The 27,586-nt window shown below is 40.2% G+C and overlaps 2 protein-coding genes across 6 annotated transcripts; one reads left to right on the plus strand and one right to left on the minus strand.

Moving 5' to 3' along the window:
* Window positions 1-423: 423 nt before the first annotated feature.
* On the minus strand, window positions 424-27,161 carry RTF2 (replication termination factor 2). Of its 2 annotated transcripts, XM_064674156.1 has the most exons (9): window positions 27,025-27,160; window positions 25,498-25,592; window positions 25,250-25,343; window positions 24,910-25,049; window positions 23,628-23,706; window positions 7,316-7,429; window positions 4,163-4,217; window positions 3,975-4,067; window positions 424-2,177 (listed from the first exon to the last, which is right to left on the minus strand). In XM_064674156.1, the coding sequence occupies exons 1-9, from the start codon at window positions 27,091-27,093 to the stop codon at window positions 1,993-1,995; spliced, it is 924 nt and encodes a 307-aa protein (XP_064530226.1). In that variant the 5' UTR covers window positions 27,094-27,160; the 3' UTR covers window positions 424-1,992. The 2 variants fall into 2 exon arrangements, with proteins under 2 accessions (XP_064530226.1, XP_064530227.1); XM_064674157.1 differs by lacking the exon at window positions 4,163-4,217 and having other exon boundaries at window positions 27,025-27,161.
* On the plus strand, window positions 10,672-17,788 carry LOC135423671 (beta-1,3-galactosyl-O-glycosyl-glycoprotein beta-1,6-N-acetylglucosaminyltransferase 7-like). 4 transcript variants are annotated; one of them, XM_064674155.1, is made up of 6 exons: window positions 10,672-11,049; window positions 13,396-13,521; window positions 14,027-14,133; window positions 14,850-15,881; window positions 16,323-16,418; window positions 17,204-17,788. In XM_064674155.1, exons 4-6 carry the CDS (start codon window positions 14,906-14,908, stop codon window positions 17,428-17,430), a joined length of 1,299 nt encoding a protein of 432 aa, XP_064530225.1. In that variant the 5' UTR covers window positions 10,672-11,049; window positions 13,396-13,521; window positions 14,027-14,133; window positions 14,850-14,905; the 3' UTR covers window positions 17,431-17,788. The 4 variants fall into 4 exon arrangements, with proteins under 4 accessions (XP_064530225.1, XP_064530224.1, XP_064530223.1 ...); XM_064674154.1 differs by lacking the exon at window positions 14,027-14,133 and adding an exon at window positions 14,665-14,753 and having other exon boundaries at window positions 10,699-11,049; XM_064674152.1 differs by having other exon boundaries at window positions 10,700-11,049; window positions 14,015-14,133.
* Window positions 27,162-27,586: the final 425 nt, after the last annotated feature.

The following is a 27,586-nucleotide window of genomic DNA, read 5'->3' on the forward strand; positions in this document are numbered from 1 at the left end:
TATAATGGCCCAATGGGCAAGAAAGTCTGTTACCAGAAGCTGGACTCTGCCTGAATATTAGTAAGAAATAATTTTAAATATTTTGCTATTTCTTTAGCAAAGTAATAGCTAAATGAAAAGCATTAATTTAATTCTCTTTAGGAATTATAACTAGAAGAAAAGTGCACTCATGTATTGTCAAACAATTACACTGCAAATAAAGGACCTGATGTGGTACACCTGTTAGTGCAGTAATTTCATTATCTGTAAGCAACAAGTAATAAAGGATAATAATGAAAAGAATATAGAACAGGGAGAACAAAGCTGATTCCTAGACATGCATACAAAATGTGGCTTCCTGGGAGCTCCAGTAAACCTCAAAGTGTTTGATGTGATGTATATGTGCATTCACAGCTTTGGAAAACAAAAATTCTTACCACCATATAAATTCTACAACAAGCCAATTTTTAATTATACCTGTCAAAATAATAATAAAATCCCAGCAGTTTCATTCACCTTGCTTGAATCACAGAGACCACCTATGCAAATATCAACACAGCATTTGAATCTTCAGTTAACTATTGCCCAATTATAAATGGGGACACTTTTAAAAATGAATTATGAGGATAATTAATAATTTTCACACACAAAGGTAACATGATGCAGGGGTTTTAAAAGCCTCCCAATTTCTGCATTTCTATTCTGGTTAGTTGGTGTCAAGGTTATAAAAGCACATTTCAATTTTAAAAGAGGGAGAAAGGAAGGTGAAAAACTTCCATCCCTCCCTCTGGTCATTTCATGTAGATATTATTGGATTCAAATATTCAGCCACTAAATTATTGCAATGGAACATGAACATTTTAAAAGGATTCCTGCATTTGGGGAAACAGCTAAGACTAAAATGGCTAAAGGAAAGCCATAAAAAGTTGCTCTGTTCCAAGTGACAAAAAAAGCACTTACATACCTGTTCAACTGAACGTGAATGTTATGGTCATATGATGAGCAAGTTTTATTTAAATCAATGTCAAAGGGATAAATATGAAAGCAGAACTGGGTGACACACTGTGCTGAGCATCTTTCTGTAACAATTAACAGTCAAACAGTTGTTTGCTGTTCAGAATTTTAGGTCAGAAAATAAAACAATGTGCAAATTCAGAATGGCAAATTGCTCCTCTGAGATGGCCACAGAACCTCACTGTTCCAGCAGAAAAGTAAAGAATCCCATAGTTTTGTTCCACTGTACCCTGATCCTCTGACAAAAGGAAGCAAACTCCCACCTGATACTTCCAATTTCAAACCACACACCCAAAGAAGAAACCCCAAAACCTTGCTGGGGAAACAACAGCCTTTTTACAGGCTCCTCTTTAAAGATAAGATTTATAAGCGAATATTCTGCTACTAAAAACAGGCTACAACAATATGTATAAGAAAAATACCGCACAAACATTTTCATGATTGTGCTCTCATATATTCTGTCAAAAGGTAAATGATTTGAAAACACCTACAGAACCTTTTAGGATCATACACTAGTTCTACCAAGGGCCCAGTTAGCTTCAAGGAAAAACAGCATTATTGCTCTTTTTGCTGTCAGAGAGTTGCAGGAAGTTTGAATTCTGTACTAATACTTTGAAAACTATAATTACAGGTGTGGTACAAATCAACAGAGGAGAAGAGCAGGCAGAAACTTCTCCCCTTCCTCCTCCTGAGGACACAGCCAGTGTGAATAAGGATGACAACACCCAACTGGAACGAGAAAAGAAAAATTTCTGTGCAAAAAATTTAACATTTTAGAATGAGGTCTGCTGCTACAACGTGGATTCTGGTGATCTATTTCTTCTTTAACAGAAGTTGCAACTAACACAAGTTCACTAGTTATTAGCAAGTTTATAAACAACTTACAAACAGAGTTAATTCCAGATAATATCAGATTACGATGAAAGTATCAGAGTTGTACAGAAAAAGCCTTGGGGAAGGAAAGCAGCAGTGGATGTTCCAATCAGGCTGCTCATTGTTTCAGAAATAGTAAGCTGTGTGAGTAACCCAATTGGAACACTCCTCCTTTGAACGTTTTGCTGAGCTGTGTGTTGTAAAAATAGATTTGTACGCCTCAGACTTCTCCTCGCTGTCTGCAATGGGTCTCTTCGTAGTAGCAGAAGGAGCCTTATTGACTTTTGCTGAGACAGATGAATTTCCATTTTCTGGGAGAGAAAAAGGAACAGAGTGAAGCATGAATAACAGCTTAAAATTGATAAAAGGACCTCAAAATAAAGACGAAAAAGAGTATTTTAAAAATAATGTACAGAGATGAAACACATACACTTCTGAGTTCTATAATAAATATCTCAAATTGTACTCAACGCCTTTCAGAATTCACACTCAAATTCACTTAGAAATCTTGAAAGAAGAATTCTTTCCTATTTGTGTAAATCCCTTGCACTGCAATCCAGTACTGACAATATTTATTCCTCTAAGTGAAAAATGGCTCTGAGCTCTAGTCTTCAGAAAGCATCCCACCACCCTGCAGTATTGTTCAGAAATTAGCTATCAAATGCCAAAAGCTAAACTTGTCACATACCTTCCCCAGGGAATCTCTCTCCTCCCTTTATTCTTTGCAAAGTCATTTATGAACAGTAACAATGGCCTGCACCATTTTATATTTGTAGTAGGAAAATGCCCATCCCTCTGTTTCTGATACCATTTCTCTCAGTGGATTATATTACTGCTACAAAAAAACCCCTCTCTTTCTTAACAGCTATTGAATCTTCTCCCAATTTGCAGGGTGGTATTTGAAAAAGCACATGCCAAGTCTCTGGTGCAAAGAAATGAACAGGGAAGTTTGCAGAAACTCAACATCCTTAGTTTAATTTAGGCACAACAACTTGTAAATAGCTGTGGGGAGCCTGTCTGAAAATGCACTAAGCTGCCTTCTGCTCACAGGAATTGTATGTGCAATCCTAAATCCTCACAGATGAAACCCTTTTATACTTGGAGAATGTTACTTGTAATGCCACCAATAACTGTCTGGAAAGCATTACCAAGCACTGGATTTGAAAGAATGACTGTGCTGCAAGTCCAGAACCCTCAGGGTGCCGTGTTCACAAATTCATTTCTGTGCCACTGGCATTCCTCATGGATCTTCCTTTATTTTCCCTCTCTCCTCTTACCTCTTGCTGGTCAATATAACTGCTGTCAGAAACAGAAACCAATGACCTGACATTTCAGAAAGTATATTTTTTTCTTTTACACCCTCAGAAAATAAAAGCTCATTAAACATTACTAGAATTCGGAGGCTGCTAAACGTCCAAGAGCAATTATAATTATGTAGAATGAAATATTTTTAAAAGCCTATCCTGTATAAAAGCAGACACTAGAGGGCAGGTCAGGCATTGCAGATGGAATTTCTCCCACAGTTTATCATTTAAACACTTTCAGATTCTTCCAATTATTCTGACTTTTTCCGTGGCTGTAACGGACATGATTTAATACTTTACACAGAAAACTCAGACTGACCTTAAAGATGTACCCATTCTTATAGTTTGGTATGAAAACATCAGTATGAACTGCAGACATTGAACAGGATATATATTAAATAAAGAGAGGGCACCATCCTTTGGACTAAAGGCTGCAAGGCTGCTGTAGGTACATCAGTGCATCCTGAATTATACTCCACTACTCCCAGGGACACAGAGCAAATTAGCAGCTAAAAAGGAGGACTACAAGTCAGGTAACCAGGAATTTTTCACACACTTCACCAAAATAAACTGCTAGAATGTATTTCTTGACCACTTGTACCTCAAGAAACGACTAATTTTCCTCCACTACCTCCTAAACAGTAAGACAGATACACCAAACCCTCGACTGCATCACTGTGTGAATAAGAACCTCTGATTTCAATCATTCAAGATGGTTCCCACCAACTTAAAACAATATTAGAATACATAAACAAGCAAACCTGTTCAAATTTTTCACATTAAGATTAAAGAATTAACACCAACCTGAGCTTTTGGTGAAGATAATCTGTCTCTTTTCCCCAGAGCTGGAATTGATAAAATCCTTTCCATTCGTAGCTTTTGAGGGACCTGGAGAATCTAAAAAAAAAAAAAAGGAAAGAACAAAAAAAATGAAATCATGAATCTGCTTCATGACTCAGAAGGTGACACAGAATTTGGAGCTGGGACATTACCTTCAGTGGTCTCTTGCTGAGAAGCTGATCCTGCTGACTTGCATTTCTTTGATTTCTGAAACAACACAAGCAGAGTCCTGGTAACATCCTGAAAGGATGTACAATTCCCAACTTGTATTCAATAGGCACACAGCTTCATTTAGTACATTTTTATGTCTTACACAGTGGAATTCTTCCTTCCACATTTTTTGTATTATTTCTATGTGGAAAAAAAGAATAATCTTGGGAACCCTGGAGTTACATTAAAGAAAACTGTGTAGGTCCAAACTAGATTTGCCTGGATTCAGTATTTTGGTTTTCATACTTCGCAGGGGTGTGTGTTATTATCATTAAGGTTATCTGATACTCTGAACCCACACAGCAGGACAGTAAATTGCAAAACATTAAACAGGACAGTTAACTGTAATCAATATATTTTCTATAAAAATTCCAGAAGAATCCTGCATCTCATATCCACTTAATTTTATTTAGCTGATAAAAAATCCCTCCTGGCTAATCTTCAGTAACAGGGTCCTTTCTTGCATGATTGCTTGGGAAGAAGAATGCAAATAGTTGATCTAAATCTTTTAAAAGCATCTGTGCAGCAGATTTTCCAAATTAATTTATGTTTTCCCAGATTAAAAACCATAGAAAAATCCAAACTACAGCAATAAGAATCCCACTACTGGCTTTGATTACATAAATGCTAAGCTGAAAAAGAAAGATGTATTAAAACAGTCCTTAGCATTGTTTTCACAAAAGATGGCTGGATACATTCAGAATAGTGTACATGTTTCAAGACATCTGCACAAACTCCAAGGAAATAAATCTATTTAATTCTGTTATAAAAACTAGGAGAACCCACGCTGTGAAGCAAAGGACTAATGCTTGAGGGAAAAAATGCCACTGCAAATGTTGCTGCAAAGCTGAGCCAGGAGGTGGTGGCAGAGGGTTATGGCTCTGAAAGCAAACTTGGCTCTCCTGGTGTCACAGAATCATGGAATGGTTTGGACTGGAAAAGGACCTTAAAGCTCATCTGGTTCCACCCTCTGCCATGGGCAGGGACACCTTCCACTAGCCCAGGTTGCTCCAAGCCCCATCCAACCTGGCCTTCAGGGTATCTGAAAAATCTCTGTGCAGGTGTTTCCACCTTTTTGTTATGGGTGGATTTACAAAGAAAAGTTACCTCTCAGTGTCTGGCATCTGAACCACGAGATGTTTGTAAATGTATGGATGCATACATTCTTTATGCATAATATAGAGTACAGATGCATTTCATTATGGGCACATATGACACAGTCGAGCTTGAATAATTTTTTTATGCTAGTGCTGGTGCATCTTCCTGATGTTTTGTCTGATGGAGACAAAGAAAAGGAGTTTGTGCTTCCTGCTCCAAATACAGGGGGTCCACTTAGCTTGCTCTGCAATAACTGAGGAAGAAATCTGTGCCAACAAACTGGAAGTTGTCCTCTCATACTGGGACTGGAGCTCCCAGGTCTCAGATCAGAGCGAATGGTGCCAGTGACACAGAGACTGGTTTGAGCTGCACACACCAGCTGGGACAGCAACATCAGAACTTGAGGATTAAATGCTGAGAGATTGGCAAATCCTGTTCCCTGCCTGTAATATAAGTCTCCACAGATCAAACAAATAGCATTTGCATATTCACCCAAGGCATAGAGAGCCCAAGGACCAAGGCATTGGCTGCCACCACAGTGACTGTGCTGGCACTGTAAGAGCCAGGACTGCTCGACACGCTCAGGTACCTCTTTGCTGTGCAAAAGTTGGGGACAGCACCAGCTTTCAGACTATTCCAAATTATCTTACCCAAAGCTAGAGGTGCTTTGTTAGGACCATCCTCTTAAAGAAAATCAAGTGCAAGCAATCACTGTTTTTGGGGCTGAGCACTCATCTGCTGAAATCTGCAATAGTCTATCATCAAATTGTCTGTACTTTTTTTTAAAACATTTAAGTACTAAGTATGAGGGAAAAAAAAAAAAAAGAAAAAACATCTGAAGATACATCATGAGGTTTTTGCTCTTATGCCAGGAGCTGTAGGACATGACATGTAGAGGCTATGAAAGAGTGGAAACAGCACAGCAGGATTTCTATGGATAACCATCCTTTTGATGTATTGCCCAGGCCCACTGATGCTGTCCTGGCACAGATGAATAAAGATCTTATGATGAGAAGGAATCATATGCTCACTGGCAAGTAAACAAGTATTTGTTTTAAAACAAACCAGGAAAATATTTGCATGCCACGTAATCTACAGCAGACAAAATCTAGGGCAGTAACAGGGGTGAGATGATCAACTTCCACCTAAAGTCTCAGTTGCTGGAAGTGTCAGAGAATGATTCATGTTCTTGAGATTCAGCAAAGTCTGTCTGCACCTGGCCTGAGTCAGCACTGAAGGTTTTGTTTGCTTTGTCATCCTCCAGAACAGCAATGGCAGGTCAGGAAAAAACAGCAAGGCTGAAAAAATTCCCATATGCAGAACTGTCATTTGACTGCTCAGTGCCACAGAACTACTAATACTCCACAGAGGAGTAGTTACACAGCAGAGAGGACACAGAGCTGCAATGACTTTATTTCCATTGTATTTTGCCTGGTCAGATAAAAAATGCAAAGATCTCAACAGCATGGAGGGAATGAGCACTGTAGTAATTGCAGAGGATTGTGAGAACCACAAAACATGACAAAATTTCCATACTGTGGTCTTACAGCATCACACCAGGAACGTACAGATCCCAATATTGTGTTTTTGTGGCCAACAGAAAAGACTTGGAGATCAAAAAACTAATAACCTGTCACTAGGAACTACCACGTGAAATACTGGGACGATGTAGATCATTATTAGAATGAATTAATGTCAAGAAAACCCTGAAGTATGGCTGGCACATTGTCAGTGTTACCCACAGCACGGAATTCAGTGATTTCCAGAGCACTGGGCACTACCTGCTGGTCAGCAGAAACTTCCAGTACATACAACTTCAATATGTCATTGGCAAAACACACACACAACCCTACTACTTTTAAAAGTAGTGCTTAAATACAACACAGCTCACTGACTAAAGTCTTTCATCTGCATAAAGATTAGCAAATTTAAGAGCAGACTGCACTGCAGACGAGAATTCTTTCAATTTCATATTAAATAACGTACGAAACTATTACCTTTTCTAATTTACTTTTAAGTCTTCTGTCCTCCATCCTTTTCTTCAGTACTTCCAGATCTTCCTTGTTACCATTAAGGATAATCACATCTTCCTCTTGGAAGGGAACACCACACTTTGTGGAAAAAAAAAACCAAAAACAAAACCAGAACAAAATTAGTATTATTTTCCAGATTTTTATGCTGGTGAACCTTTGTTAAAATTAATACTGTGTTCTTTCTCTTTTAATACAGTCTAATACATCTTCTCACTTCAAATGGCAATGGAAATTGTGTATTTATTTCTCTGTCTCTTATAAACAACACCCTGAACTAATTATTTTTTTTTCATTAAAAAGAGTCCCATAGGGTATTTTCTGTTCATGGGTTGTTTTACTTGCATAAATGTACTTAAACAAAGTAGTTCTAAGTAGAATCTACTCTAGTTTCTGAAACCCACAGTTAAAATTCAGAAGCACTTTCTGATTTTTAGTTATGAAAGCATTTGATTAAGATCTAACCAATTCTGCTCTAGAATTTATCTTTCAACTCAGTGATACAAGAAACAACAACTGACAGGAGCAGTTCCTTTACACTGAGTAAGGAAAACACCAAAAGTGTTATTCCTCTACATGTAGAACTGACAGCACCAGGCAACTTGGAGGCCTTCTTTTAAATAAATAAATAAACAATAACAACAACAGTAACAACAAAACAACAACAATATTATTAGTATATTACTATAGGGATAAAAAGAGGTCATAAAAGCAGAATAAATCATTCACCTTGCCTTGCTGTCTCACTGTCCTTCATCTGAATCATCAACCACTCCCAAGTTTCAAAGTATTTTCAGAAATTAATCTGGATAATGGATGCAATGTGCTTCGTGTGATTCCATATTTGTTTCATGGTTGAAAACACAGATGTTTCACTGTGCACATTTTCAATCATTTGGTGCACCAGCACATTTGACTACGATGTTTTCTTTTCTAAGATCTCAATTTCCTTTTATTTTTTTTGCTGGCTTTTTTGTTTGGTAGGTTGTTTTGGGGTGGGTTTTTTTGTTATTTTGTTAAATCCAGAAGCTTTCTGTTAATCTGCAAGATTAGTTTATAATCCTGCCTCTGTCATTACTCTTCTGTTTTCTGAACAAAGGTTTAGAAAGGTTACTCATGTATTTGCAGTAGGAATTAAACAAATGAAAGGACATATGGGCAGTACTTTGTCCACAGTGTGCTCACGTGCTGAGCACAGTTTAAAAACTGAACCTGTACACAATAGGTCAGAGATTATGAAGGAGAAACAAGGGTTAGAGAGAGGCAGAGTAAGTAAATCAGGCAGAATAATAAGTCAAACACAAGAAATGGGTGAGTAGCCCAAATTTTTCCATTCCTACTCAATGAGCCAGTGTTAGAAACACCAGCCTTGAATGATCTCAGACACTTGAGAGGGAAATGTCTACAAAATCAAGACAGTCTTCATATTGAGGCAGGAGCAACTGGCAGCTGATTTGATTCTAAAGAAGCCCCACACATTCATTTTTTGTGGGGTGTTTCCTCACACAGCATTTAAAAAGCACATTCTGTCACTAGGACTCTACTTTCAATAAATGTAGCATTTTGAAAGAGCAAGTGAATCCAGGTTCCCATCTGGAAAACACAGGTGGAATTGTTCAAAAATGAAAAGTATTTACAAGAAACAGGGAAATATAGACAGTGTGTTCTTTCCATTCCCTGAAACAGGTATTTTTTGCCATGACAACAGCTGGATTATATCACAGAGACCATCCCTTTCCAAACATACTTGAAGTACAGCAAGTTATAGGCACAGAACCATCTTCACCTCTCCGGATTTCACTAACTCCTGTAGGGACTATTTGCTGTTGCATCATACAGGGCATCAAATCTCAGTTCTGTTGGGTGCAAAGCTTTAATTCTGATTTTGTAAAAAGCTCACTATCTCTTCATGCAAAAAAAGGAAAGATTTTTTTGACATTTTGATAATGAGACAAAAAGCAGAAAGAAATTTCAGTTTTGCAAATCCAAAAGGACTGTTCCTTCACATTAATTAAGGTCTTTTGGGGTAGAGCTTTGTTTTATAATATCACAGGTTCTCCTTTGCTGTACCTTGTTTATCTTGGGACTTTAAACACCTACGAAGGTACTTGCTGTAGTTCTTAGCACCTTGAATAGAAGACATTCCTAAATGAGACTGAACTTCCAAACTGTTCTGCAATGGACAAAGCATTAGAAGAGCAGTTTGCAGATCCAAATCCAAGATTTAACCTGTAATTGAAGAGTGTAATTGAATATCTAAATGGCTTAACACCATTGCATCAAGGAATTATTTAAAGAGGTGAAGATATGATCAGTCTTCAAAGTTTGATACTCATAAATTTATGCACCCTATATGTGCATGTGTACATAGCCCACGTGTACATACAAACATATATACACACAAATCAACTCCTCAGAAAACCAAACCAAATCCATCTCCCAAAATTTGAAATAATTAGAACAATAAAGGTATTATGAGCTGTAACAGGTATATTAGCTTTGGTATAAATATAATCTGTTTAACTAGAAAAAGAAATAGCGAAATTACTCATTAAACAGGGCAGGTATTGAGGACTGAACAAACACAGAGACTCAACATCCACGGACCATATCAACGTTCATCTCCCAGCCACACAAACTGATGTATTAAAGATTATTGCCTCTTATCACAGTTAACTAAAACATGTTCTGAGAGAGGTTGCCAGAGGTTTATCCATTAAAAGATAAGTAGTGTAAGATTTGTTGAACATAACTTTCAACACTGCTGTCCCACCCAGACAAACAACAGGTCAGAGGGTAAAGGACAACTTGGGATGAGTGGAAAGTCTCCTACAAACTAATTCACAGAATGGGAACTTTCACTCAGGAGTTGCAGCATCTACCACAAAAACAGTCCAAGCCAAAGCCTCTATTTAAAAAGTTTCTGTGGAAGTCAATGATTATTTTGTACCTGCCATACCTGCAGCTGTGACTTAATTTACTTTGAGGTTTCCTATTTATTTCTGACCAACGTGCTATTTTTATCAAAACGTGTCCAAAACACACCATCCTTCACACTTGTTTCTAGAACCCCAAAGCTTCCTAATTCCAGTAAATCCAAGCCACTAACTCGTCACTTATTTAAACCTTTGAGAAGGTTTATTAAAACCTGTAAGAACCTTTATAGGGGCAGTAACGGCAAACATTCAGTTTGTGACAGAGACCTTTCATTTAAGCTTCCAGCTTAAATACCCAGAGGCAGCTCCCAGCTGTAGTTATTTGCTACAAACTGGAAAGTTTCAGCAGGCAAAGAGTTAAGGACTTGGGGGAGGAGGAGGAGGAGGAGGCTGGTTCCCAGTTCTCCATCCACATGAGGTGCGGGGGTTAAAGGCTCTGGGGCAAAGCAATTCTTTGGAATCGTCAGCGATGTCCTGCCCAGCCCTGCACGGCTGATTCCAGCAGGGATGAGAAGTTTTCTCTCATTACTGCGAAGCAAAGGACGGCTCTGAAGGCAGGGAGAGCTTTGCTGCAGGATAAATATGCTAAACATTGCGGGGAGTCGGAGGGAAGTTGAAATGAAAACAATCCCCGTTAATGTTTAACCCCCTCGCCGAGGGATCTCCACGAGCCGCAGGATGAGGGACACCGGCTCCTGCTGAAGGACAAGGAGACCCGCGATTTATTTTTATTATGCTGCCGTCTCCTGGCTAATTTTGGACAAGGTAAGACTGCATCAGTTAGACTGCAGGATTCAATCTTTTGCTTTTCCTTTGCTAAAAACATGTTTTAATTTATGTAAGGTGACTAATATTTTTCACTTCAAGACCATTTCACTCAAATCTGCAATAGGGTTCATATATTTTTTTCTTCTTTACCTTGCCACAGATGCACAGTACGATAGAGGTCATTACTACTAGTTGTTTGTATTATAAAAATCACAATAATTATGCTCACTCAAGCAACTTAATTTTTTTTTACAGCCCTGTAACTTAAGGGTTTAAATAGCTTTTATAGTATTTGTTTTACATTATTACAAGGTCAAGCGCACAAGGAAAACTAAACAGGAAAAATAGCAAAGATGAACACTAAAACTCCGTAAATCTGAATATGCATCAGTAAATTCTAATGCAGCGTTTTTAAAATAATGATTTAAAGTTTTTAAGGCAATATTAACAGTGTTTGATGAAGAAATGCTTTTAACTCGAACCTAAAGCAGACTCACATCCCGACTCAGGCTTAAACAAAAACCAACAATGGAAACAGCAGTTAAAACTGCTGATTTTAACATTAAGTTTTTAAAATATCCCCTGTTTATAAAATATCTACTCTAATGCCCACATAAACAACTTTCAAACAAACAAACACAGATATAAAAAGATTTGAAAATAAAGAGTTAATGCTTTTTTACCATTTTGTTAGAAGATGAAGTATTCCCCCCGTCATTTGTTTCACTAAATTACAAAGTCATATGAAGCAAATACAAAGAGTACAGAGAAAACAAAATATTTAGAGGTGCAGTGATGCAGTCCAAAATCCAATGGCAGGAAGAAACTCCAAATGCAAAACGAGTTTTTCCTATGAAATGCAGTCAAATATCTGCTAATGGGGTCTTAATGAGCTGAGATGACATTTCACAGGCTTTTTCCAGGCATAATCATAATTCCTGTTTTCTCTAGAGTTTACCTTGTTAATTGAGATGGAGGAGCTTAGGCTTACTAAATTTTTCTGTTAAGTAATATCCATAAAAGCAGCCACAGAGATGCTTGAAAACCCCTAAAAAAATGGGGTTTTTGTTTTCTTTCTTTTTAAGAATGTCACACACTATTCTGTTTTCTAAAAATTAATAGAACTTTATCCTCCGTATTTAAAAAAACCTAAATGTAACATAAAAAACGCTGTTCAAACAGACATTATGCTAACAAAAAATACCTATAATGGCACTCTTGCATAATGAGACTAAAGGGCAAGATAGTCACAAACTGGGTTATGCCTGGACAGAGGACACTCCCAACAGGATCTCTTGCTCCTCAAGGGCAGGAGGAAACCTGGGAACATAGTCCTTGCCTAGAGGATTCTGCTAAAGGACAAATTCCATACGCAGTGGGACTAACAGCTGCAATCCCAGCTCTCAGTCTGGTAAAACACTAACAGAAAGCCATGGCTTTCCTGCTGTAATATCCCCCGAGGCTGAAAGATGTCAAATTCTGTTCTTGTAGGCCAGGCTTCATCATTCAGCCATTCCCCATAAACATGTTAACGCTGGAGAGGAATTGCTGCTTCTTACCTGATAATGGGGTGTTTGTGTACTTTGCTGCTGCCATATAAAATAACAGTTTCTAGATGCCATGTAGTTCAATAGGAAAAAATCCATAGTAAACACTTAACAGCCCGAAACATCCCTGGAAGCTATTACTTGAAGGGTAATAAAAATTTAAGTGTATGAAACAAGCAGGTTCCCAAGGGAACTACCCTTTCCAACCTGTCCAAAGAGGTATTTAAGGAAAAAAACCTGGCAAACACAGTCATTCTGTACAATGTTCTATATTTAAGCAGGTATAAAGTCCCAAATATTTCTACAGCTGCCCAGTGTCTTCAGTGTAATAGTTATGTCCAGAATGAACCTTCCCTGTGACATACCAGAGATCTCATGACATTCACTAATTATGAGGAATCTCAAAGCCCCTCCTGCAGTTATTTCCTCAGAATAGGCCAGTTTGTTTGAGTCCAGGTCCACAGAAACCAGTGCTTCCATAACAGACACTCCCCAGTTTCAGCCCCCTGGGTACCTAATGGCCCTGATGCAAATCTCCTCTGGCACAGGATGCAGCCTGGGTGTAATTCACTTTTACTGCAAAAATCCTGGTTTTCACTTTCCAGTGGCATTCCTTTTCTCCTGCTTTCTGCACAGTATCAAAAGGTTGATTTGATTTGCTCAATTTTTTTGTTGAAATGGATTAAAATACTTCTGTCAGGCTTGTTTACCCAGTAAATGTATCCCTGAGGAGCTCTGAGGCAAAAAGATTCTTCAGGGACCTGATTTTGTCATGTTTTTCTTGCATCCAATGCAGACGGAAGAGCTGCTGCCAGAACACCCAGGGAAAATGGATGAACCCTCCACCTAACACACAACTCCACTTTCTGGAATGCTCAGTGGAAAAGAGGCATTCTTCCAGCATGAAATCCAGTGCATACCAGTAAGGACCAAAAGATAAATACATTCTTTCCCAACAGCCTAATACAATCTTAAAAATGTGGTAATAGCCATTCTCTTGGGTCAATTTCTGTGTTCTTAATGCTTTTTAAATGGTTATGTCTCATTGCTGCTTTAACTGCAATGCCCTCTTTATTTTCAGATTTTTAAGAGAGATATATACAGAGTTTTTATTAAAAAAAGTATTGTCCACTTCTTTCTAATGAAAACCTGGAGCCTTCTAACCATAACAGCATTCCTGTAATGAAACTACCTTTATAGAAAGATGTTTGGTCTCTGCTCCTATAGAAAGCCAAATGCTTTGTGATGTTGACAGCTGCAAAGCATAAAATATTTCAAGGTGAAATGCAAATTTTGTTTTAAAAAAATCACTGAATAAAATGAGAAGAGAAAATTAATTACCTTTAAAATAAAAATAAAAGCTTTTAAAATTAAACTTTTAAGCTTAATGGCAGTTGGTGGACCCTTCTCCCTAGTATTTTCTCTAGGAATTTCAATACCAAATGCTTCAAGGATAAAGACTTCACGTAATTGCTGTGGGATTCAGGACTGCTGCATTCTCATTCTTCTGACTCTTTAACAAGGTGGATGTAAGGTAAAAAGCACAATGGAAAAACTCCTGTGCCAGTAACTGCAGTAAATTCCAGTTATCTCTGAATGCTAATATTGGCAGTGGTGTCCTTATCTCAGGGTGTGCACATATGCTAAAAATAAGAAAAGAGCATTGTCTGTATGTTCTGTTTTCCAGAGCACTCTAATACAAAGATGTCTGAGGAAGAAAAAAAAAAAACAACCTCTCTCAAATAGTCAGAAACATTTGCTGACTTTATAAGGATAAAACCCAGTGTATTTTGTGGATTATGTTTTAGTCTCTTCCTTCTGTTTATTTAATAAGTTTTCTGTTGATTTAATTTACTGAATTCTGATCCTCTGGCAGATCTCAAGGTTTCCCAGGCCTTGAGGAAATCTCAGCAGCAGCTGCTCCTCAGCACACAGTGCTTCCATGTCTTTCCTGGGGCACTGTACTCACCTTCTGCCACACAAACTCCCACCTGATGGGCTGAGCTCCCCATGGGTCAAACAATGAAAATACAAAGCCATTTTGGGCTCTTTTATATCATTTTAGGATAATTTTGTCCTGGAAAGGCTGCTTCGTGGCTCTGCAAGTCCCATTCCCAGTACACTGCAGCACAGGCACAGGGTTCCTCCTAGCAGGTATCCCAGCATTCATAAATGCATCACTAACATGTCATTTATTTTAAAAGAAATAAACAAAAAGGTTCTCTCCTCCTATCTCAATTTTCCTTTCAGATAATCTGACTGTTTAATTAAACTATGATGAGAAGACAGTATCTGGAAAACAAAAGATGAACCCACTTCATGCAAAGAAATCAAGATTTTTAGTGTGCGTTGCTGTCTGTACGTTCATCTACACTTTCATCTACCTAAAGGTTCCTCTTTCTGAAGAGCCAAATGAACAGAAATTAAACGTTAGAAGAGCAGAGTGTGGTTTTTACCCAGATGAACTTTGTTCAGCTCTTTTTGTGGGGAAACCTGCCGCCTTTAAGATTGGAAACTTCTGTCAGAACTCCTACCAACCCAAACCACTGAGCTGCATTCAGACTTCGTGCAGCTGCTCCACACTTCTGAAGACTCTGCATTTTATCACGAGCCCACTGTCAGAGGAAGAAGGAAATTTCTCATTGGCTTACATTATTACAATTCACAAGGAGCTGGAAATGTTTGTAAAGCTGCTAAGAGCTATTTATATGCCTCAGAATATTTACTGCATACATATTGATGAGAAGTCACCAAGAGATTATAAAACTGCTGTGCAGAACATCGTTAATTGCTTTGAAAATATCTTCATTTCCTCAAAAAGAGAACATGTTGTTTATGCAGGATTTTCAAGATTACTAGCTGATATTAATTGCATGAGAGACCTAGTTAATTCCAAAGTTCAGTGGAATTATGTTATTAATCTATGTGGTCAAGATTTTCCCCTTAAAACAAATAAAGAAATTATACAATACATGAAAAGTAAGTGGAATGGTAAAAATATTACTCCTGGGATAGTCCAACCACTTCATATGAAACACAGAACACAGCTTAGTTACAGAGAATATGTACATTCTGGAGTGCCATACTTGTATCCAGGAAAGAATATGAAAGCTAAACCTCCACATAATATGACAATATATTTTGGCAGTGCCTATTATGTCCTCACTAAAGAATTTGTAGAGTTTACATTGACTGATGCACGTGCAAAAGATCTGCTTGAGTGGTCGAGAGACACGTACAGCCCGGATGAGCATTACTGGGTCACCCTGAACCGTTTACCTGGTAAGGATTCTGTGATTTCTGCTGTGAATAACCCCTGGGCCCAGAGCAGTGGGAGGCCTCTGGCAGGGAGAGGTGTTGAGCTCCAGCTCAGAGCTTAACATCCCTTAATTGCATAAATATGGACATTTCTTCGGCCTTGATGCTGCCCTTTCAAAAACTCACATCAAACAAAGCTTGATTCCAGAAAAGTACTACTTATGGTGCAGGCCATGAGCTACAGGGCTAGAAAAATGTTGTTTAAAAAGGATTTTTATGCTACATGAAAGCTCATGCTCTTAAGGAATAAAAAAAAGCAGTAAAACTAAGAATGATGTCTGTTCTTGCTACGTAAATATGTACAAATAAATACTTAATGTGACTACAATTAAAAAGGTTTCAGCAGTGAAAATTTCCCCTTTACTAAGTAGGAAAGAATCTCATCAGAGCCTTATGTTTTTAAAGATGCTCCAGGAGCTACACCCAATGCAGGCTGGAAAGGAAACCTAAGAGCCATTAAATGGAAAGATCAAGAAGGATCCTCACACAAAGGCTGCAAAGGTAACGGGAATGTTGATCATGAACTCACATTTGATTCACTGATGAGCATTAACTGGAGATTACATGTTATTTAAACTAGCTGTTAAACGTGCCTCAGCCATTATATATATTTTGTTTTGGAAGTATCAAAACAAGGCACCCTAGTAAATTACTGTACTGTATCCAATATCAATATCTTTTGATACATATTTTTATATATTAATATATTTTTATATAATACAATATTACTGATATTTTATATATTTTGAGAACATCACAGTATCCATACACTGACAACCCTTCTTTCAGCCCCCAGTTACCAAAGCACTAACTCAACTTTTTAGTGGAGGGGCTTTACCTGACAGTAACGTTTATCAGATACTTCCATCAACACTGGGTTAAATCTCTTCAATTTGAACAATATCTAAAAGAATAGTGCTGACCACATAGAAAGCATGCAAAAATAATTAAAATATGTAACTGTGTAAGCTGAGCACAGTGAAGCACTGAATGACTGAACAGGTAATCCAGATAGATCAGAACAGATGCCCAGCTACGAGACACAACATTAAGCAGAGCAACATGTCAGTGAGGCAGCTGGAGGTAACAAGCATCCATTTGTGTAAAACAAACCCAAACCCTTCCCTTTATAATACTCTTTAGTATCCTCTAGCTAAATTTCCATGATGCTCAGTAAGAAATCAAAAGGTATTTTTTGTTGATGACAGCACAGAGTGAAACTACTTTTTAAAATGCTTCAGGTCCTCTTTCTGCTGCTTCCAGATACCTTCAATTTGTCTTTGCAGGTCATTACATCAGAGACATTTGTATCTACGGACTAGGGGATTTGCAGTGGATTATTGAGTCACCTCATTTGTTTGCCAACAAATTCGAGCCTGCAAAGTACCCCCTGGCCATGGACTGCCTGGAGAGACGCCTGAGGCTCCGGATGCTGCGCCAGGCAGAGGTGCCCATCCAGGACCACTGGCGTTTCCAGGAGCACAGCTACTTCAACATGAGGCTGGATGTCTGAGCTTAGCTAACATCTAAACAAGTGTTCACAATACTGACAGAAACCATGAACATTTTTAGCCATAGACTTCACTGTGTGCATTACAGCATGAGGGTAAAGCACAGTCCTGTACTACCAATAAACGGGTTTTATTTATTACACTAACAGCTGCTGATGGGTTAATTCTCAAAGGAAATGACATGTCTAAATCTGTAACTTACTGAGGACAAGGGGGAAGTTCATAATCTATTAAGTGACTTATTTAGCTGGAAAAATCAATATTCCTTGTGTCCACAGCCAAAGAATGACTAACTGGTATGAAAATAATAAAACAGAAGCAATGGCTGGATGAAAATAAAATATGGAGAACACAATTAAAGTCATGGTTACTGAGTGTCTTCTGAAATGGATTGTTTTGAATAATGAAGTTCATGATAAATTTGCAGAGCTTGTACATAAACAAGTGACAGCCAGTTTCAGACACAGTCCATGTCACCGTGGGTTTGGGGTTTGTTTGTTTTCCCCATGGCCAGCTGCCTCTCTAATTTCATTGTGTAGCATGGCAACATCACTGCTGCCCGTCCCAGGCTTTGCTCCTAATGAGCAGGGTGTGTGTGTGTGTGTACCAGGAACAGTCACAGGGTGTGCATGTGTATCTCTTAAGTCCCTGTTTCTGAGTCTCTGCAGGAGTTTAGGGCAAGGAGACATGGAAAATTTGAGGCCAGGGAACACAGGAAAACTGAATGAAAGGCCGTCCTTCAATCCTGGTGTACCTGACTTCCCTGAATCTTGGAACAGCCTGTGGCAAGTGCAGATAACACCTGGCAGCAACCAGGACAAGCAAGTAATTTCTCAAAACCTCTGCAGACCAAACTCAGCACTCACTGGTCCTGCAGCAAGAAAGAGGCTTTCAACACACAAGGGGCAAACCCAGGGAACAGTAGTTGATCAGGGATCCAGCCCTTTTCCAGGCAAGAGTTGCTCTTTCCTCCTCAGAACTCTTAAATAAATCCTTTCACTCGTGCAACAAACAGGGGAATATAAAGAAACGGAGGATATAGGTGGCCTTTCATACAACATAATAACTCTTCCATGGAATTAAAGATCTCACAAGGCTGTGTCTACACTCTGACCTCCAAAGGTCTGGAGGACTGGAAGAGACTATGAGAAACCCGAATTGTAAGAAGTCACTTAAAACCGTTCATCCTCCTTTACAAGTATTTTGGCAAGGATGCAGATCAAAGTTTCATTCCAGTAAATCCAAATTCTCAGTTAATTTGTATGAACTCTGATGCAAACTAATAAAATATATCTTGTTATTTATGAGCACACTTGATTAAAAACTACAAATTACATTTAAATGTTTAGGAGCAATCTGGATGAAAGCTTCAATATGCAGCCAAAACATCCCTCAGTTTTTACAAGAAAACTGATAACAGATTTTTTTTTTTTTCCCAAAATATTCAAATGAATGAAATGAGTCAACAATAGAACATGAAAGTTTCTTATTACAAACTTAGTCCCAGGTTCCTGGAATTGTCCTGCTCATTTTCCCACACGAGTTTCTCGGAAACATAATTTCTTTCAGATGAACTTTAACCTGAAGAAAGACCATCTGGTCCCTATTTATTTACAAACTCAACCCAAAGGCGTGTACTCAGTTTCATGTATAATCCAGGACTTATCTTGTGGCTAAATATTGCTGGAGATGCTTTTTTATGGAGGGAAATAATGAAGGAAAAAAAAGGAAAACAAAAGCTCAGCTCGTTGAGAGTCTCTCTCAAAACCATTACTGAAGCTAATGGGTCTCTGGCACGTATAAATCAGAGTAATATTCATAATTAATTTCTCTCCAGTCCACTGAAGGGCACTGCCAGCATTTATCCACTCCATGTTGTCTTTTAAAATGTGAATGGAACGTTCCTCATTCCCATCATTACAGCAAATCCAGTATCTTGCTTTTACCTTTGGCACCATCACATAGAACAATTGTTGTATATCACTTTGAATTGAATTAGAAGGAGAAATGCAATATCAAGGCACTATATAACAGGGGCTCCTTTTGCAGAAACTGAACCAGCCAAACTCTGGTTTGCACAAAAAGCCCTCTTAAAGCACAATTTAGGTGTGACTTTACCCATGTCAATTTAGGAAAATCACTGCAGTATGACCCCTCCTTCCTTAAAGGATTTTGTATTTTAAACAAAATTTTAGGAAAATCATAATTAAACCATTCTCAGTCGGTAAGAAATAGTATTCAAGTCATTATTCTGATTACGACCACATTCTATTCTTGAGACACACACAAAAAGCCTTCATGAATTCTGTGTTACCATGTTATGAGTAGATGGATCACAACTTTTAGGCTTCAACAACCAGTGTTTGCTAATCCTGGTGACTTGATCTAAGAGCAGATAATGCCAAAGTGACCCTGTTCCAGGAGCCACTGTGCTCTGTACCCTGCTGCACACGTGAACTCTGTATGTCAAAGATAAATTCTGTTTCAAGAAGCTCTGTATCTAAGTTAAACATGTGATTAAGTGTTTTATGTGGCACAGAGTTTAATAGCTAGGGTACTATTTCAAGTGTGTAGTTGACTCTGAAAACAATTCCAAAATAAACTTTAAAGTGATACAAGAAAGTACATTTTAAAATGTAATCTGGTCCTTAACTTTCAAAGTGCCTCCCAGAAGGACTCCACCATTGATTCAATAACCACTCTCCCATCTCCAAACCACTTCTAGGATACTGTTACACCAATAGGAACTTCTGAGACAAGAGAGTCAACATCCAAATTGATAATGCATAAAGCATAATTTTTGTCAAGTAGCAGACTTTCAATTTAGCAGCACCAAAACCTGCCCATGCAAGAACCTGGAAGCCAGTTAGAACAGGAGCTCCAAAACATTTGGAGAATCTACAGACCAACATAAATCACCACAAACTTACAATCTTGAACATCTCATCGAATAAAAAGCAGAGTGAGTAGAGACTTGTTTGTTCTTTTACATTTAGTAGTCTGTTGGAGAATTAAACACCTTAATCAAAAGGGCAAGTTTTAAACTGACAGATTCCATGCCACATGTAATTCCTGAAGAACAGGAAGGAGGAGGCAGCAGAAACCCTCTGATCTCCAGAGCTGCTGCTACAGAACATACATCACAACTCTGGAAGCAAAGTTGTTTTTCTCTTCCTGATGACTGAAATGTGATTAAGTCACATTTTAGCATGTGACTTAGTGTTGTAGTTTAAATTTTCCCTTCTTACTGTACAAAAGCTCAAAAATATGCCTCAAACAAAAGACTTCTGTGTGAAAAGGTATTACAAGTTTTATCTGCATTCATAAGTTGCTCTGTTTTAGACAAAGCTCTTTTCCAACTCTTTTCAGTCTAAACAGAAGCTTCAAAATTTGTCTCAAGCACTTCATCTACCAATCTGAGTCTCCAACATAAGCCACCACTAAAAAATTCCCATTGCTCTTTCAAAAACCTTTGTCCAGGAAGTTTTATATTTTGTCAAGACAGTTCAAAGCATTCATCCTTCAGGCAACAAGAGACAACCTCTGTCTCTCTCTCTGCTCTGCTACAGTGGTTGTTTGTTTGCCTTAGAGCTTTCCTATTTTAATGTTATTTTTTAACTTGAATCCTTCACTGTAGTGGTACTTAGGATGAGAAGCAAGAAAGAACAGAGACTTACAAAAGGCCTCACACATTAATTACAGTTGCTTTACTAAGAGCCCCCCACCCACGACAGTTCCCTCTCCTATTCCAGTGCCTTTCCCTAGTACCAATACAGTCTTTTTAACAGTTCCAGTAAAAGCAGATAAATACATGTATTTTACATTGTCAGCTCTTCATGTCAAGTTTCTATTGAGGCAAAATGTTTTTTTTTTATGGAAGAGAACTCTGATAGAAAGACTGCTTCATCCTCCCTGTACCCAGACTCCATAAACCCTTCCAAATCCAGTACTACACAAATGCTGTCAAGATAAACCAAGGAATTCTGAATCCTTCCTCTTAATATTTTCCATTGCCTTGAATTAGACAAAATCTGCATATGCATCCTGCTTTTTCCTAAACACTTATTTGCATGTCACTGGGCAAATGGATCCCTCTGTTTCTTTTATGAGCTGCCCCAGCAAAAGGAGGAGCGAACTGAGCAGTGAGATATCTGCTGGATCTCTGTATTCCCTGGGGAATGTTTCCACTGCATCATAACAGCATTTGCTCACCAGAGTCCTTTGGGAAACTTGCTGTTTACAATGGAGCAGCCTGGCAAGGCTGCTCTGAGGGCTCACAGGCAAAGTGAACACCCAGGAAGAGCTTGTTTTGAAGGAGCTTTCCTGAATTCCACATGAGTGGGGATGGGCACGGCCACGCAGTTCCAAAACTGACACTCCTCCAGTCCCCACCCACTACAAACCTCGGGGATGAAGTGAAAACACAGATCCTGCTGGTTGAGAGAGACTGAATACAGCACAACAGCAAATACAGGGGGATCCTTTCGCACTACCCTCATCTGGGCACAGAATTAAGACAGAAGGTAGCCAGGAAACAAGAAAATTCTGTGGCTCATCTGGATCTCACAGGCTCGATTTTGGTTCAAAAAACATACTATAATTCTTAAAATACAGCATAAACATATATATGATAATCCACAACATTCAAATATTCTGTACATTAATTTTTTTTTTTCATTACAGACTATGCATCAGAAGAGAATTCATTAATAAAAAGTTTCTAATCTGAGCACATACAATACTTCATTTTTTCTTCTTTCTTAGTTCATTTCACTGCATGTCCCATTGCTGCCTAAAGATAGACTGTGCTGGGGGAATGCTGCTAATTAGTGCTTTGGATATAAACAGTTAGCTACCAGAAAGCACAGCAAGCAGTTCCCTGTGATCCTGTTCAGAAGAGGCCTCTAGTCCCCTTCTTGATTCTGGATGAGAACATTATCAGTTTACACCCAAAGATCTACCAAATCACTCTTTGACCTTAATTAAAGGGCTAAAATATGTTCTCTCAGCTGGTTACCACTGTCTTTGTGCATCAAAAACCAACAGTGATAAAGATGATAGACTAGATATTACATCCACTTCATTATTTCTAGAAGCATCCTTCTGAATATTGTGAGGAATTCACACGTTTGTGAAACCAGCTGCATGCAAATATGAGCCTATGCTAAATTCTCATTATTAAAAATATCCAGAAAACATGTGAGATTCATTTCGTTTTTATAAGATTATCAGCCTGACCAAACCATGGACAAAACATCTCAATCCTGCATCCACTGATCTAGTTACATCCATCTATCAACCAAAATTTAGATGCAGACAAAAAACCTCATTAAAAATAAATTAGGATCTGCCAAGAGGAAACAAAGCCATTAGGACTAAAGCAATACTCTAGAAAACAAAATGAGCACTGAGAGCAGCAAAATTCCACATCACCTGCAGCAGGTCTTGTTTAATACCAATACACTGTATGTTTTACCCAATATCAGGGTGCTCACTGAAAAATAGCTTTCTAAATGTGGCAACTATCACCACAAGTCTTGAGGATAATAAATGTAGTGATGGGAGAAAAAAAGTATTTGCAACTTTTAGCTACAAAGAAACAAATCTAATGAGATCAAAAGTGCAGTCAGTACTTTCTACAATAATTCATGTAACTGCTGAAAATTCTACAAAGAGTTGCCCCCAGTCCAAAAAACCCAAACAAAACAGCACCAGATGCTCTTTAAAAATACAGGGATCAAAACATAACCTGAAAATACAACCAGTTTAAGCACACAGAGCAGACACTGATAAAACACAAGCCCTGTGCATTCAGGAAGAAAATACAACCAAACAAAAGCCCCAAAATCCCAAAGCAAAAACCAACACCCTTTTAAAAAGTGAAATTATAACCAAATATTTGAAAAAAATGAGAATTCTAAGGTAGTTCTTGCAAAATCAAACTGCCTCTGAGAATAAAAATATTCCTTTTTACATCTACTTAGAAACACTTTTTTATTAAAAAAGGCCATGGAGAATTACTGCAGGCCATCACAGAACAGACCTTTTACAAGTCTCATTTCAATCTGGATATTCAGATTAAAAACCCCACTTTACAGTAGTGGATGTGAATGCAATTGTATATATGGACCTGTATCTATAGATTTACCTGTGGAGGGCACATGTGACCCCCCCTGCTTGTAAAGCTGAAGAAACTCACCTTGTGACAAACTTCTGATTTAATTTCTTTGAGGGCACGTTCAGAGAACACACAGCCACAGTTTCTCAGGAAGCAAAACCTTCAAAGAAAAGACAAGACACAAAATGATTTTAAGAAACCCTGTGCTCAAGAGAGACCTGTGCAGTGCTGGTTGAACACAGAAATAATACTGCAATGGGTTAGCAGGACACAACTAACTTTATGTACTAGTTCTTGCATCTAATATAACTATCAGCACCTTTAAAGGGGCAATTAATTTATTATTAGTTTGCAAAATGTAAGACTAGAACAAAAAATATTGTGTACATTAAACCACCACACTTATTTTGTTATTTCATCCTCACAATCTCCTGGCTAATCACTGTCTGGAGGAAGAAATACTTAGCAACTGTCAAGCTGTGAACCACCATCATCTCACTCATCAGGGTGAACATGCACAGACAAAGAAACTGCCCAAACCAGGATATGAGGAAATGCTCTGCCCCAGCCCAATAGAACCCAGATTACTGCAGGATTAGGACACAGAAGCCATCTCCACTCTGGTCCTAACACAGGCAGAGGGAGAATGGAGCAGCTCTGCTGTGAGGAAAGGCTGAGAGAATTGGGATTGTTCAGCCTGGCTCTGAGGTGACCTAATTGTGGCCCTCAAGTGCCTGAAGAAACTACAGGAAAGATGGAGAGAGACTATTTACAGGGGCCTGGAGTGACAGGACAAGGGGGAATGGCTTCCCACTGACAGAGGGCAGGGTTAGACGGGATATTGGGAAGAAATTGTCCCTGTGAGGGTGGGGAGGCCCTGGCACAGGTTGCCCAGAGAAGCTGTGGCTGCCCCATCCCTGGAAGTGTCCAAGGCCAGGTTGGACAGGGCTCGGAGCAACCTGGGATGGTGGAAGGTGTCCCTGCCCATGGCAGGGGTTGGAATGAGATGATCTTTAAGGTCCCTTCCAACCCAAACCATTTTGGGATTCTAAGTGCTTGATGTGACACAAAGGGAGGTCTCATCAATCTCCTGTAGTTTGGCCTCCAAAGATTGCCCTCTACTCCTTTATTATACATCTAAATTCAGTTAGAAAAGGGTTAGCTTTTATCTTTCTTCTTGAACATGCAATGAAAGGACACTCAGTGGTCTCTTAAACTCCCTTCTGAAAGAGAGACAAACATTCCCCACAAAGGCCTGGGCAGATACAAGATTTGCAGCATTATCCATTCAGATATCTGCTCTGTGTTCAGTTCAGCCCAGTGCTCACTTCTAAACCCAAAATGCAGACCCTGAAACACTGACCTGTGTCTCCCATTCATCTCCAGCCCCACGACAGGGCAGATAAATCGTGCAGACTGCAGGTCATCGTACTTGTCACCTTTTATACTCTCCTTATCCCCACTCCAGGCTGGATTATCCACAAGGTTCAGTTCTGTCACGTTCTGAAAAATAAAAATGCAGACCTTGAGCTTTTAACCAATGATTTGGAGCCATGATAACATTCCTTAAGATATTTTTCTGTTGTGTTTTGGTACTTTTAACACTTTAATACAGGGTGAGAACACAAGCAGATGGAGGTCTTACAGCATGACTGAATTTCCCTCATGATTTTAACTTTTAAAATCAGACAAAACCTGTTTACCTTGATGCTCTTGATGTGGGATGCAGATTCCATGGGGGTCTTATCAGGTGACTTGTCCAGCAAAAACTCAATGATGGCATCTTTGTTGTACAACCTGTAACATCGAAATTCCAGCGATCACATTTGATTGCCATGGCATTTGTATTTATAAATTTATCTATAAATTATTTTTATAATAATTATATTATTTATAATAATGATCATATTTAATGATCATTATTTTTTTCCCCCTGTGGAACCACCCCTACCTGCCCAGCTCACAGGCCACGATGGGCCGACGCAGCTTCTCCTGGCTCAGGGCACAGTAGAACCACCTGGCCACCAACTCAGCAACTCTGTCGACCTGAAGGAATGAAAAAAAACAAAACCCTCGTTATTTTAAAACAGCTTTTATATTTGCAAATTATTTAAGCATAAAATCAGGTAATACTCAAAGCATTAGTGAGATCCTCAGGTTTCTTACCAAACCTACCTTCTGCACTGTTAATTAATTCATAAAATAACTTTAGTAAGGCTGTTTAGCAACGTTCATGATCAGTTTTGAGGCTCTGCCTACTGACTCCATTTCTTTGTCATGGCACATGAGACCTCTCTGCCTAAATCTAACTCAGTTTTTATATTTTTGTCACTTCCACCAGTCCCCTCTTGATGCTTTTTTTACTCTTCACATGTCCTCCACCACCCTCTTCTCTCTGGTTCTACATCTCAGCCCTGCTTGGGTCAACTACCACTTCCACTCCCTGGAAGGAATGAGGTGAGGAAGAAATCCTTCCCTATGAGGGTGGGGAGGCCCTGGCACAGGTGCCCAGAGAAGCTGTGGCTGCCCCATCCCTTCAGGAGACCCTTGAACCCCTTGTATTCTGCAGATGGCAAATCCCAGAATTACTGAGGTTGGAAAAGCCCTCCCAGCCCATGGAGTCCCAGCTGTGCCCGATGCCCACCTTGGGACCCAGCCCAGAGCACTGAGTGCCACGTCCAGTCATTCCTTGGACCCTCCAGGGATGGGGACTCCAGCCCCTCCCTGGGCAGCCTCTGCCAAGGCCTGAACACCCTTTCTGTGCAGAAATCCCTCCTGATGTCCAACCTGAACCTCTCCTGGCACAGCTTGAGGCCATTCCCTCTCCTCCTGTCCCTTGTTCCCTGGGAGCAGAGCCTGACCCCCACCGGCTCCCTGCTCCTGTCAGGGAGTTGGGGAGAACGAGAAGGCCCCTCCTGAGCCTCCTTTTCTCCAGGCTGAGCCCCCTTAGCTCCCTCAGCTGCTCCTGCTGCTCCAGCCCCTTCCCCAGCTCCGTTCCCTTCCCTGGACACGCTCCAGCCCCTCAAATGTCCTTCTTATTGTGAGGGGCTCAGACCTGGGCACAGCACTGGAGGTGTGACCCCACCAGTGCCCAGCACAGAGGGACAATCCCTGCCCTGTGGCCACGCCGTTGATACAGCCCAGGTACTGTTGGCCTTCTTGCCCACCTGGGCTCACGTTCGGTTGTTGTCACCAGCACCCCCAGGGCCTTCTCCAGCTTTCCAGACGCTCCTCCCCCATCTCGGAGCGCTGCCGGGGGTCGTTGTGACCCCAGCGCAGGGCCCAGCACTCGAACCTCCTGTCTCAACCCCCCCAGGAGACAAAGGGCCTCCCCTGCAGACACATACACAGACACACAGTCACAGACAGAGACAGATACCCGCGAGCCGGCCCACGGCGCTACCCTCCCCCTGCCAGCGCCGGGAGCGCCATGCCCGGCTCTCCCTCCCCCTGCCTCCCCCTCGGAGCCCCCTCGGACCTTCTCGACTTTTCGGGGCCCCTTGACCAGCTCGTGCCGCTTGGGGATGGTGCCGCCATCGCACCCCATCGCACTTCCGGGTTCTCCTCCCCCGCGCACTTCCGGCTCGCACAGATGACGTTCAGCTATTGCTTAGCAACCAGCCGGCTGGGGGCGTGGCCATGGGGGCACCAGGGTGGGCGAGTCCATAGCAGCAGGGCTGGGAGGGGTGCGGGACGTACCAACGGAGCGCGCGGGGAGGGGGGGTCACAGCGCCCCCGCGCGGCCGCGGGAGGAAATGCGGGCGCCGCTCCCGCCCCTTCCCCATCCCGGTCCTTCCCCATCCCGCCCCTTCCCCATCCCGGTCCTTCCCCATCCCGGTCCTTCCCCATCCCACCCCTTCTCCATCCCGGTCCTTCCCCATCCCGGTCCTTCCCCATCCCGGTCCTTCCCCATCCTGCCCCTTCCTCACCCCGGCCTCGCGGGTTTATCTCTTGTTTTTGTGAGAGAAACCCCCACCCCGGCCACCCATTTTGGGGGATTTAGGGCCAAACGAGGCTCTCCCGCGCCGGGCCGGGCAGGC

Source organism: Pseudopipra pipra, chromosome 17 (genome assembly GCF_036250125.1).
Source record: "Pseudopipra pipra isolate bDixPip1 chromosome 17, bDixPip1.hap1, whole genome shotgun sequence".
Classification (NCBI taxonomy): Eukaryota; Metazoa; Chordata; class Aves; order Passeriformes; family Pipridae; genus Pseudopipra; species Pseudopipra pipra.

Excerpts from the sequence above, each read along its gene's own strand:
- LOC135423671 (XM_064674155.1), top strand. The coding sequence starts at position 14,906 with ATGAACCCACTTCATGCAAAGAAATCAAGATTTTTAGTGTGCGTTGCT. Across the intron at positions 15,882-16,322 it reads CACCCTGAACCGTTTACCTG|ATGCTCCAGGAGCTACACCC; the intron begins GTAAGGATTCTG and ends ATGTTTTTAAAG. Across the intron at positions 16,419-17,203 it reads CTCACACAAAGGCTGCAAAG|GTCATTACATCAGAGACATT; the intron begins GTAACGGGAATG and ends TTGTCTTTGCAG.
- RTF2 (XM_064674157.1), bottom strand. The coding sequence starts at position 27,093 with ATGGGGTGCGATGGCGGCACCATCCCCAAGCGGCACGAGCTGGTCAAG. Across the intron at positions 25,593-27,024 it reads GGCCCCGAAAAGTCGAGAAG|GTCGACAGAGTTGCTGAGTT; the intron begins GTCCGAGGGGGC and ends TCATTCCTTCAG. Across the intron at positions 25,344-25,497 it reads GTGGCCTGTGAGCTGGGCAG|GTTGTACAACAAAGATGCCA; the intron begins GTAGGGGTGGTT and ends TCGATGTTACAG.